The sequence below is a fragment of the Platalea leucorodia genome, assembly GCF_965183815.1.
Source record: "Platalea leucorodia genome assembly, chromosome: 15".
NCBI lineage: Eukaryota > Metazoa > Chordata > Aves > Pelecaniformes > Threskiornithidae > Platalea > Platalea leucorodia.
In genome coordinates, this window is record NC_138837.1 from 315,707 (window position 1) to 329,177 (window position 13,471).

At 39.8% G+C, this 13,471-nt stretch overlaps 2 protein-coding genes across 4 annotated transcripts in view; both read right to left on the minus strand.

The window, feature by feature from the left end:
* The window catches only part of ZBTB34 (zinc finger and BTB domain containing 34), a 24,188-nt gene extending 17,598 nt beyond the window's left edge, over positions 1-6,590 (minus strand). Inside the window, exon 1 of the mRNA XM_082327156.1 lies at positions 6,501-6,590. The gene's annotated coding sequence lies outside the window, so the exon portion shown is untranslated. The remainder of the gene's footprint in view (positions 1-6,500) is intronic.
* Positions 4,454-12,119, minus strand: ZBTB43 (zinc finger and BTB domain containing 43). Of its 3 annotated transcripts, XM_082327161.1 has the most exons (3): positions 11,997-12,119; positions 8,758-8,910; positions 4,454-7,730 (listed from the first exon to the last, which is right to left on the minus strand). In XM_082327161.1, the coding sequence occupies exon 3, from the start codon at positions 7,705-7,707 to the stop codon at positions 6,313-6,315; it is 1,395 nt and encodes a 464-aa protein (XP_082183287.1). In that variant the 5' UTR covers positions 7,708-7,730; positions 8,758-8,910; positions 11,997-12,119; the 3' UTR covers positions 4,454-6,312. The 3 variants fall into 3 exon arrangements, with proteins under 3 accessions (XP_082183287.1, XP_082183286.1, XP_082183288.1); XM_082327160.1 differs by lacking the exon at positions 8,758-8,910; XM_082327162.1 differs by lacking the exons at positions 8,758-8,910; positions 11,997-12,119 and adding an exon at positions 10,682-10,703.
* Between the last annotated feature and the right edge of the window lie 1,352 nt (positions 12,120-13,471).

A 13,471-nucleotide genomic window follows, 5' to 3' on the forward strand; every position in this document is an offset into this window, starting at 1 on the left:
GGTGTCGAATGGTAATCGGATAAAGTAGCAGCATGGGGGAGCATCCCGACCAGGGCGTAAACAAACATCATACACACAAATGGTATTTGTTCACTCACACAGAAAAAAATCAAAGGACTAATTCTGGACAGACAGAATACTTTGGCCTTGTTCTTAGGTGCATTCAGTAAGTGTAACCAACAGCAATAGGAAATTAATTTGCTTTGTACCGTATTCCATTTAACACTGCGGAAGACTGAGGAACGTGGTACACAAATACTGATTTCGCCAGGAATTAGCTGAATATGCTTTAAATGAGAAGTCATTTTTTGTTCAGATAGCAAGCATTAAGCTGCTGAGTACGAAGCATCAGCTCTGACAGTTCCACGAGGACTGAATAGATGAAGGCTGGACAAAGGCAATTGTTCAGTGAGAGTACCTAAATTTAGTCAGGGAGAGGAGGAATCCTCACAGGAAGATAATGGAAATTTAATCTTGAATACTTTTTCACAGTATGAAATTTCTTTCATACTTAGACAAGAAAAAATCTACATACTATCTGTACCTACTCCAAATTTACTGTAGGCTTTTTGGACATAGAGTTGCTGCTACTATGAAGTGAGTGTTCTGGAATTTTCCTATCAGCCTGTACATTCTGTATTTTAACTTTTGGAGATCACCATTCTGCAAAAAACAGTTATAATGCAACCCATTTGATAAGTTTGGACTAACATGGGAACTAATTACCTAAGTGCCAAAGAAACGGGCCCAATTCCACAAATTCATCAACTTACTGTGTTGTAAAAATCAGTTTTTAGTTTAGTGTTTTCTTAGGCTAGGCTGGCATGTTCTCAATATTTCAAGAAGACACATTACTAGATACATTTTTTCTTTATATATTTAATAAAGTTATATATCAACAACTTTTGGATTTGTACTTTTGTTTGAGCACTTACTGTTTTGGCAAAAGTGAAATATTAAATACTAGTACTAGACATGCATTCCTTTCATTCAAGCTTAAGAAAACATTTACAAAGTTGACAGATAACATTTATTAAAACATGTTATACAAAAAAGGGGCATGGGACTCTTCTATAAGAAGAAAATATTGAACAGTAACAGTAAATTAAACCCATGCTGTACATTTAGGACAGCAATATTTATAGACAAAACTATCCAACCTCTGCAATACAGGCATAACATCTCACAAAATATCAAGATATGCAAATTTACTATTATAAATGACTTGTTTAGAATAAAAACTTATAGCTCATTAAGGAAGATTCACTTGACTTGCATAAACAGTTACATTTCTGGAAGAAATATGGAATCCCATGAATAATAAAAAAAGGAGCAGCAATCGACAGACACAGGCTTCAAGCAAAAATCAGAACTTACAATTTAATCACATTAAAAGTATACCATTTTGTTTTCCAGCATCTTCCCCTAGGGCACTGACAGTTTACAGCTTATAGCTAAAGAAGCCTAGCTATCCGATGAAGCATTTAAATGACAAAAAAAAAAAAAACCAACAACTTACTTACTTTGTTGTTTTGAGAAAGGTTCTAATTCTGTTAAAGCAAAATACTCAATATACTGCTGTAGGCTCTCGTAATTCAGAGACAGGTCACTTTTCTGGCACCAACGCAAAAGTGTTGAGGTTACAAGACCTGACGTGCCTCCATTCTTTCAGGCTCAATAATACAGGGACATCACGTATTCTTTTTATAATGAGAAACCCAGTACATCAGCCTTTGATCACCTGCCTTGCTTTTGGCATGAAACAGAGTTTCTCAACCCCAGAAACACCTCAGATGAAAAAAAGCTAAGACCAAAAATTGTACTGACAGTACCTTCTAGAGACTACCTGCTCACCCATAAAACAAACAAGTTAATGTTTAAGAAACAAAACAACAACAACAAAAAAACCCAACAGTGGTATGTGAAATAGGAACCTCCTCCCTCAAAAGGGTCAGATATACACCTAAGCAGAGATCTTAACCCTGCTAATAGCTGAATTTTTCAGAATGGCAGTTACACAGATTCCATGGTAATTAACATCTTAGTTACAAAATGGAATGAAAAGGAACTTAGCTGTAGTATCATTAAGTGTTATTACTACTGATAGGACAATGAATGGCTTCACAGTAGCAGGAACTTCTGAGTCTCCTGTGTGTACAATGATTCTGGTTTTCAGAAGACATTCACTTTACTACAGCCAACAGCAAGCAATATAAAAATGCACAAATGTTTCTAAGCCATATCATTAAAGGTGATGAAGCATAAGGGAAGATTAATGAAATTTATCATACACATATGCATCACATTATATATATATATATATATATGGATCACGTCCCTCCTCCCCACAAACAAGAAATAATTTCCTGTATCTTGAACAAGACTACTCCATTAGCAACAATTAAAGAGCTTGACAGAAGCTGCATCTGCATATCTTGGTTTACTATGTCCAACTGTATTGGCCACAAATTGCAGAGTTTCAGTAGCAGGGGGCTGCAAGGGTGACACATGGCAAGAGGTTGCGCGCTGCCCTGTGCTAGTCAAAACAGGTTCTCGCCTGCACTGAAACTGATGTAAACAATCCATTGCACGCCAAAACTTCAACCAGAGGTGCACACATTGCCTCTGCTTAAACATTTAAGAAAGAGCGGCAGCTGCTAGCAAGAGGTGCAGGGAGACACATAAGGAGAAGATACTCCTGGGAAAGAAACACATGCGGATAAACTGAAGAGCTGCTCTTGGGAAAACACATGGAGAAGACATTGAGGACATGTATAGAGACACATTCACAGAAGCACACACTCCGTGCCTGAGGAGATTCACTTCTGAGGGGACTTTGGCCTATAGGTAAGCCATGCCAGAGCAAGTACACCTCTGAAGTAACCGAGACCCACAGGGGACCCAAGCTGCAACAGGCATATCCCTGAAGGGGCTATGGCCCAGTGTCACCGTGAACAGTGACACTGACCGGCCCAGAGCAGCAGAGGACACCCACTAAGAAAAGACGAGTGTCAGACAAGCCAGCATGCATATGAGCCCAACCTCCTGTGTGATCTGTCACCTCACTAAAAGAACTGGCACGGATTGAGTGCAACTCTCAGTGAAAACAAGCGAAACAGACTACAAAGGCAGGGAGGAGAGGTGTTAGACTTGAGACTGAGGAAAGGGAGGAAAGATATTTCCTTAAGTGTTTAAGTAATTTTTTGTTATCTTTTTTTCCCAATACCCGAATCAGTGATTAGAACTTTGTCAAAAGGCAATAAATTAAATTCAGGAAAAACACCACAGGTCAACTGTTTTGTTTGTGATAAGCAAAAGTAAGGATTTTAGACATGTATCTCAAGCTTCCCTTAAATCTTCAATTCTCTCAACTAGATCTCATAACAATCATATCAGTATTTTCCTGCAATCAATTGGTTTCATGTAAATTAACATCAGAAAGCCAAGTGTTACAAAATCAGTGGAGCAACATTTGTTGGACTTTCAAGACAATGTCATAATATGGGGTAAAACAGTAATAGGCAAATATTAAAAACTTATTCATGCTAAGTCATTAAAAAAGGACATGGTTCTATAATATGATCTACTGGACCTGTTATAAAACCTTTAAAGTGTCTCTCGCAGTACATTTTATTTTAAAGCTTTATTTCAAAGTAATCTAACTGCAAATAGGAGTAATGTTTGACTTTGAAATGTCCCATATAAAAGTCATTCCAAGCTGGTAAAAGACACAGTTTTGCTGGCAGCTCTGTAGGATGGTCTGGGTTTAACAGAAATAATTTTTTGCTTGACCATGGTTTTCAGCCTCGTGTTTCTGACCAGCCTTTTTTATGGTTAAATGGGAAGAGGCACCCTTAACCTTTTTATGTGACACTGAAGTGACAATTTGAAAGGGGTTGAGAACTAATGTAATATACAAGATCATTCTTGAAATGAGTATGAGAATACCTTCCCTCAAATGTGATGATGGTACTTGCAGAAATGACACCCTGTATGTAGTAAGGCCTTGGAGAATGGAAAAATAGGGCCACTGAGTGCAAGAACACTTTCCTCTACACTCATGTAAACAGGCAAGCATTATAATTTTTTTTTTTTTAATATTAAAAAAGACAGTGTTAGCAGTGTGGAAACAAACCATAAAGGGAATATAATTTCTAATTTTAAAAAACATACCTATAAAGTTTTATGGTTTGTTTTTTTTTAAATACAAAGTGCTTCTATACATTAAGCAGGTTACAGTGTTAGTGAGCAAATCCCTGTTTAGTTACCCTGATTACAAGGGTTATATATGGCCACCATGGTATATTGTAGAGTTCAATTAAGTGCGAAGAATAGGAACTCTGTGGTGCTGACCATTCATGCCCATTGCCAGCAATGGGTTCATCATATTTGGGAATATCTGTTTTAACAAAATTCCATATGAAAAATATCTGAAGCATTAGAAGACTAAGAATTAAGAGCCTCTTAAAAAAATTAAAGTTTGTAAGTAGAATGCCAGAAAAGAAGTTACAGTAATTACAGCCAACTGAGTAGTAAACCCCCAGCTTGTACCAGACATTCATGTTCAGGATACAGTTCGGTTGTATCTTAAGACAAATTGTAACTGGGAGTTCAAAAAAGCATCTAAATAGTAATTATCTTGGTGTGGTTTTGCTTCACCATACAGGGTCTTCTGTTTAAGTACATTATCCTGCATATTGCAGTATCTAATACATAAATTGGGGCCAGACAGGCTTAGGCCTTCGATGCTGGTTAACTTTTTCCCCATGTTACCAGCACCGTACTTGGACATCACCTCTTTCTGTTATAGTCTATGTATGGTCTAAAGGCGCTTTCCTTATTATAAATATGTTTCAGTAAACTACAAAGAAGGGTTAACTGCTTTTGCATAGGACTGCATTAAGCTTTCAACCCCAAAATACTGTTGCCTCCTTTACAACCGATGCATTCACTCTACCTGCAGAGCTGGCAGCATCTCTCAGAACTACAAACACTCCTCCATCTATCTCCAAGAATGAGAGTCCAGCATACAGATCCTCATCCTAACGAAGCAGAAGTGCCACTTCCCCAGCAAAAATCCAGACTTCGGACATGAGCATGGTACCATGTTCTGCAGTACCATTAATAGATCCAAATGCCATACTTTCTACTTTTTTCCACAAGCAACTTCATTTCAAGAGGTAAACGACTCTGGCTGCTTGTGATCACATGTAACCAGTCACAGTAGTTCAGTACCAAGAATCTGTATTGTAGTTCTTACTATCCAAAGAGTAAAGAATTAAAAGTATAAATACCTATCAATGACTACATCGTTTTCCTAAAGCAGGTTTCTAAAACTAGATAGAAGTTCTCAAAGAAGTTTTTGTACCAATAAAAAGTCCATTCATGAATCCACAGAGTTTGGTACTTGCTACTGTAGTAAGCCACAAAAATCTGAGCAGAAAACTACAGTTGCAATGTTCGATTATTTTGTATAAATTCCAAATGTTATATCTTTTTTTTTTGACAAGACATACTTATTACACACACTTCTACAAGCTCTCACAATGTAGCAATCAAAATCAAGTCAAGCCAAGAGTCATACAGCATTAGACCCTAGAGGAGCAAAGACAAATTATACTTAATACAAATTGAAGTTTATAGTGCTCAACTATATTTAAGTGCTTTACAGACTCTAAATAGAAACCGGCACAAAATTAGACAACATTTGTTTTACTGAAGATGGATAAAAAAATGGGAGACAGATAAAGGAAAGCCAAACCATCTTTAACACAGCCTTTCATTAAGCAATACAGCAAAGGCTATTTAATGATGTAGACTATCTAATGATGCATCTTAAGTATGTCGACAGTCGCCAGTTTGAGGTGGAATTCTAATTTTTTTTCATTAAAATGTGAATTCATATAACCTGGTTTGATCATCCTAGTTCTCTTTTTCATTAAGAGGGCTACTTGAATTCCTGCTTCATGTAAGTATTTGCAGGATTTGGGTCAATTTAAAGCTGGGTTTTACTGCGAATTTAGAAGAATCAGAAAAACAACAGAGCTGCTATATACTGCCGTGATTACAATCAATGTCACAAAGACCTTACAGACCTCACTTTGCAAGCACCTTTCAGATTAACCATTTGCACTTTGCACATCGAACACCTGGAGTAATACTGTGGAAAATAAAATAAAAGTTTGGTCTGCTTATACCAGCATAATCATTAGAACTTGTTTTTTTGAGAATTTACAATAGCAAGTACCAGACATTATTTGCATAATTAGTTTATTTTGCTTACTCTACCAAACAAACGTAAGCACTAATGTCTTAGTTCATCTCAGTAGTACTCTGCTCAGCTTTAGAAGCTTGATATGACTTGGTACAAGAGGTCACATGCCGATGAAAACTGTCCCGCCACATAAATCTTTTCCCACAGATGTTACACTCATATGGTTTTATGCCTGTATGAATTTTCATATGGCCTACAAGATGGTGTTTCATTTTGAATTTCTTACCACAGACACCACAGCCATAAGGTCGAAGACCAAGGTGCATACTCATATGCCGATCTCTCTGACTTTTGTGTGTAAAGCTTTTACCACACTGACAAGGATACAGCTTATCAGCATGTGAGAATCCAGTGAGGGATGTTTCTTCTTTGATTCCTGTAGCCATTTCAATGCCTTCACCATAGCCTGCTGCTATCATAAGATCCTGTCTGTGAGCACTTAAATTTCCATCTGCCCTTTCACCAGAAAATTCTTCCATAGAAGAGCCATAGAAGTCAACTTGTTCATCATAATTACTTTCATCTGCCTGTTCATCAAATTCTGCTTCCATCTTTTTGTCACCTATATGGAAGTCTTCAACACCTGAAGACTGGATTGAATGATCTGCCTGAATGGCATTCATCGATTCAGAAACTTGGTGTTCATCATAAGGATTATCAACACCTTCACAGTCTTGTTCAAATCTTTCTGGTTTCACATGGATCCACCGCTTGTGAGACATGATGCTGGGTTTGCTATACATAGGTCTGGTATACTGATACTCTGCACTATCGCTAGTGCCTTCTTCACCATCCTGACTTGTCATTCCAGTGCTAAGTCTATCATGTTCCGTTGAAGAATTACTGGGAAGGTACTCATGTTCTGTCAGTTGACATGACAGTTCATCTTTAGAGCTCTCTTCTTCATTTTCACCATCCCTTAGTTCCTGCACTTTGTGGAATTCCGTCTGTCCTCCAGAGCCAAGTTCAAAGGTTTCAACAAGGCCATTGTAACTACTACTGCTCGGGGACTGATGATCACTGCCATGGTTCATCTTCTGACACAAAACTGTTGGGTTCCCCTCCAGCACTTCAGTGCATTTATCCACTACATGCCACATCTGAAGGAAACTTGCTGCTGTCAAATAACTAACAATTTCTGGAGCAGGCATTACCAGCCGACCTGTATAGGTAGACAGAAGAATGTTTTCAAATACTCTGGGATTCATCACATCAGGCAGGACTATTCGCCTGCTGTTTTTTAGGAGAACCTGATCACAGAAGTAAGGTGAACTAGCTGCAAGAACAGCTTTATGGGCTCTGAAGAGATGGCCCTGAACTACAATGGACACATCACATAATTGTCCTTGCTGGCGCTGCTGGTTTAACTTCTGCAAAATGGTGCTAGAAAAATCTGGAAATTCCACTCGAAAAGAGCTTGACCCAGACTCCATTTCATTACAAATTTAGGGTTGTGCTGCAAGGAGAAAAAAAAAAAAAAAAAATCAGAAATGCTGCTTAGTAAAGCATTGATCTTTCCATTTCCTTCTACACTTTTTTCTCACATGGAACTCAACCCAACATTTTCTGGAACCTATGTCACTCCTGTACTTCTATTTCTCCTATCCCACTTTATTTCTCTCTTTTCTGGAAGTTGTACTGAGGCCACAAATGGCTATGCCAGCAAATTTTGTTGTGTTTCTTTTATCCAAGAGGACTCATCAACTACAGCAGGAGCTACAAACAGCATGTTACCCAGTTAAAATAGATTAAGCATTTCAAGCATGAGTTTAGGATAACAAAAACAGTTATTTGATGAAATGATAGCAGTAGAGTTCTAACTCCAGGATGTCCCAGAGTTTATAACAGCATATGAAAGATTCTGCATTTCAGCTGCCAACAAAATCATCTCATTGATCCCCCAATAAAGACTGATTGTACTCTTATGAAATATTCCACTTTAAATGAAGTTTTCAAAAGCAAACATATGGATTCATACAATGACAAAGGCAGCACAGATAGAACCCTAGTGAGAATGAGGCTTATGACTCTTCTAGTGGTATTTCCCTGCCGTTTTATTAACTGAAAGGTGGAATAGGAACATCTTGTACAGTTGCAGGACTATAATCCCATCTTTTCATTCTGAGCTTTTTCAGATATTATTATAACATTCCTTACTTCAAGAAAAACCTTACAGAATTTAAAATGTTAATCAGGGAAGCGATATCTCTGCTGTACAGATTTTTTTCTGCATGTACCTTGTATATTTGTAACAACGCAACAATTATATGCTAGAAGCTCAGCTAAGAGCTCACAGATTTTAATGTTTGTATTCCCACATGATCCAGATGTCTTATTACAAAGTTAACAGTCTTAAGTAGGAATACAATTCTTTAAAATGTCTACTTTAAATTTTAAATTGAATTTGAGATGAATTTGCATGTTATTATCATTAGAAATAATGACAAATTTAAATGCAACGACAAAAAACCAACATTAACTACCTGAATAAGTTAAACTTGTGCAATTTTTCAATTTGATAATGTGTAAATTGAATACAGTGGAATTCCAGAAGGGCCATGGAGTAGCAAGCAGTTTTCCTCTGTCAAGTTCTGCTTCTCGTAAGTGGTAAAGTGTCAAAGTTTTAACAGATGGGGCTGCACACGTGAGAGAGAATACTTAGTAAATTAGCAGATAGCATATACATACAGAATTTAAAGCAGTTTGTTAATATGGTGCAAAAATAGAATTTGCATTACAAACAGTTGGAGGACTCTGAAATTAAAGTACTTCTATGGAAATACGGAATTGAGAAAATATGATAATGAATCCCTGCTACAGAGAGCCTGTACAATAACCATAGTACTTTCCATACAATTATGTAACCATCAATAGAAAACTGCTCATTTGGTGCACTGTGTTAAAACGCTGGCACATCAGCACAAATGTATGGCTGCTAAGTGCAGAAATGTCTGCATTTTGTAAGCAAACACTGCTGCTTACACAGGAGTGATTATGTAAATCACTCAATGTTTAATCAACAGCTCTTAGTTACATAATCCCTTACTTACCATTTTGATCTGTTTTCCAACTCATATTCTTGACAACTCTCCCCCAGCCCCCTCAAAACTCAGTGTTCCATCTCCAAAGTTTCAGAGCGAGAAAAGGACGACAAGCATATGGAGCATAGGTGAACACAGATTATTCACCGTTACCTTATATAAAGGTGACTTGGGTTTCCATAGAGAAGAGAGCATGGGCATCAGAAAGCCATCAAGACTTTTCAATAAATACAGGCCCAAACTCCTTGCAAACATTGAAACTGGCATCTTCTGCAGAACTGTGAAGATTATGCTTTTAATTTCATTTTAATTTTTCACTAGAAGCATGGTATCAAACTGACTCTCTTATGAAGGTCTCTGAAGAAAACAGACTGGGAAGAATAACCTGTTATTTATGAAACCCATTTGTAACCATAAGTAATCACAGCACCATAGTCAAAAGAAAAAAGGTACCTTTTTTGACCACAGATTCCTTCTTCCTTCAAGTCTTACACTAATTTCCAGTGCTGGGTAGCAAGGGGAACTGAAAAGACTGAATAAAGCTCCCATTGGAGGACAGTCAAATGACTAAAAATTTTGTAGTTGAGCATGATAACTTGCTGTATACAGTCACATTCACTTTCACATTTTCATAAGTCATTACTGTTTTACTGGTTGAAGCAATTGTTTAACTTAAGAGGTGTTTACCAACGACCTTGGGATCCTCAGATTTAAGGTGAGAGCCAGTCATAATTTTAAAACACTTGGTGGCACAAGGTGGTTTTCCTACAAATACTGCCTCACATAAATCATGGGCAAGCAGTTACATTCTGCTGAGACAGTAACCAAGAAGCATCAACTGAGGAAACAGCCTAAAAACTTGCAAATCTAACACACCACTACTTTCAAGTGCTTTGACTAACTGTTCTGAAAGAGGAAAGCCCTTTACATCACAAAGCTTTACTCCCCAGAGAGTCCTCACCTTCAGGCCTCCCAGCTTGCTTTTTGAGTATTTGACAACCTAAAAATGATTATGCATATCCTTGAACAAGCTTCTTGAGATGTAGTCCCAAAAGTATATGGAAATTTTCACATGAAGGTGCAAAACAGAAAATAGCACCATTTCCCCACCTTTCAAGTGAAATAAAAAGTCTAGGGACAGTAATAAACTCACCAGAAGTGAATTACCACAAACTGTCATACCTCAAGCATAAATGTGGAATTTGGATTGACTACTACTACATTTATAATCTAGCTGTCATATAACCACTTCTAGCTAGTCCAAGAACAATCTGTACAATTGTCAATATAAACTGTTCAGTAGTCTGAATAGTTCTTAATGTAGTAAATCCAATGGAATATTAGAAACAGCAGATTTTTCAATTACTTTCTTGGAAAAGGAATCTCTGAAAAGCTTGCAGTTCAGCTGATATTCTCCAAGTTGTCACCTGCATAATAGTAGAAGACCACCTTTAAATTTACTGTCTTCAGCACTGCGCATTTTTTTTTTCCTCAAAGCATCGGTCCTGCTATGTACCCATACAACTAATCCACTTCAGGAGACCAAATCAGCTACTGATGTTTTTCCAGAGAGTAACAGAATACTATGCCTGCCAGTTCAATCGTTACTTTTTCTTTCCATTTTGCTTAAAACAACTTGACAACGTTATTTAAGTATTTCAAACAGTTATCTTATACCTAATGTACATTATAAAATATCTACTTCTTTTAAACAGTCAGATTTTTTAATGCAGATGCAGTTCTTTACCTCCTTTCAGAATATTCTCAGATATAAGACTCTATTTTTCAATAATTGCCTACAAAAAAAGATAAGCCTTCAGGATACATTCAACTGAAATTTAAAGAGACACGTCTATAGACCTTATATAATTACTGCTAGTCTAAACTGCCATCTTTCAGCAAGGACTCAGCATGTCACCACAGAAACAATGCCACGTATAAGCAGTCTTTTATATATTTTAAGTTCTTATGAAAACCAAAGCCATCAAAATATAAGTAAATTATTTTCTATTAGTAAAGCCATACACGTCAAGAAAACTTTGTTTTTCCAAAGAGGTTTCACTTCCTCCTTTTAAAGTCCGTTCTGTTTCTGCAATTTCTTTATCCCAACTCATAACGAACAAAGTCTTTCTATTTTAATTAGTAACAAAAAAGTTAGTCTCCATGCTGGAACAGAGTGAAACATACAAAGGACATATTACTTGCCTAAAAATTAAATTACTGTAAAAAGTGCTAGTAGTTACTTCCGTTCTCTGTACATAGAGCTTTTGAAGAAATTAATCTCTTACATCTGCCGTGGCAGCACCTCCGAACGCTACCGCATCAGCTGCCGCGGACGCGCCGGTAGGGCCCTGTCTGGAGGGCATTACAGACCGCGGCCACAGGCCCGGCCAGGCCCCGATGCCGGTCCCCCCCCCCAACCCGCGGGGCCGAGCGGCGGGCGGACCCACCAAGCGGCTCTTCCTAGAACAGAGCCAGGAAAGGACCGGGCCCAGCGCCCACCTCCCGCGGCTCCTCGGTCCACCGGGGAGAGCCGCCCCGGCCGGGAAGCAGCGCGGGGGCCCTCAGACGCGGCGGAGATAGGGAAGGCCTCGCTCGCCGCCCCGCCCCAGAGCGGGCCCAGGCAACTAGGCTCGGCGGCAGCGCGGCCTCCCGCGGGCCATGAGCGGGCAGCGTCTCACCTGCGGGCCTCAGAGTCTCTCGCATAGCGGGATGCGACCCCGGCCCCAGCCCTCGGTGCGGCCGGCACCGCCTCCGCGCCCCAGCCCGGCCGACGCCGGAAGCAGCCCCCCTTCCTGTGAAGAGCTTCCGCATCCCGGTCACATGACGAGCGGGTCAGCCCTTCCGCTTCCTGCTGGCGAGGTGGCGCCTCTTGGAGGCGGCGAGGCCCGCGGCAGGCGCGGCGCGGGCGGTGCCGGGTGGTGCTCCCGCCCGACAGCGGCGCCCTCGCTCCCCCGCGCCCGCAGGAGGCCGCGGAGCGTCCGCGCTTTTCTCCCGCCTCCGTGCGGCCGGCGCCTGGCGCCCGTCCCTCCGGCGGGCAGCTGAGCCGCGGCCGAGCCTGACGAAAGGCCCCTCTGCTGGGAAAGCTCCCGCGGGCCTTCCCTGCGCCAGGTCTTCAGGGCATGCCTGGCACTTTGCTTGTTGTTTTTAGAATGTCTTTGAACGTAAGACCATAGAATCGTTTAGGTTGGAAAAGACCTTCAAGATCATCACGTACAACCATTAACCTAGCACTGCCAAGTCCACCATTAAACCATGTCCCTAAGTACCATGTCCCCATCTTTTAAATAACTTGAGGGATGGGGACTCAGCCCCTGCCCTGGGCAGCCTGTGCCAGTGCCTGACAGCCCTTTCAGTGAAGAAATATTTCGTAATATCCAACCTGGTGCAGCTTGAGGCCATTTCCTTTTGTTCTGTTGCTTGTTACTTGGGAGAAGAGACTGACCCCCACCTGGCTACAGCCTCCTGTCAGGGAGGATGAACATGGAAGAATGTTCTTGTACTCAGCAGCTTGAGGGAGGCCGTAATGACAGACACCTGAAACTTTGGGCTCCTGGAATTTTGTAGTGAAATTTGAGCTAGCCTAAAAGGTCATGGGCAAGTGGCAAAACCAGGTATTGCTACAAACAGCAACAAAAAGAGAGAAAGAGCACTGGTCTTTTGGAATGTAAGTGCTGCTGAGAAATCCAGGAGGAACTGAATATTCTTGGAATCCCCTGGAGGAGAAATAAATGCTAATATATATTTACTATGGTATCACATCTTCAACTGGTCTCTGAATACAGTAGGTGATTTTTGAACACCCATCTGATTGCCACACAGAAGAAAGATCTGGAAGCAGGTGGTCTAGCAATGGGCATCTACTCTGCCCTGCCGAATGGTATTGCTGCCAAAGAGCAAATTAGTTTCACAAAACTAAATCAAAACTAGCATTTGGTAGTAGCAACTAAAGAGAATTATCATTTCATCAAAATTTCTCAATTGTTGAAAAATACTGTTACAAGGCTGAGACGAATACATGCACTATAGTTTCTTCTGAACAATATGGAAAGCATTAACTCTTTAATGAGCACCAGATCTCTAAAACAAGTTGTGTTACATAAGAAAAGGGGCACAATCCAGCAGGTTACTTTACACATTTCACAGGGCAAGTGCA

Excerpts from the sequence above, each read along its gene's own strand:
- ZBTB43 (XM_082327160.1), bottom strand. The coding sequence starts at position 7,707 with ATGGAGTCTGGGTCAAGCTCTTTTCGAGTGGAATTTCCAGATTTTTCT.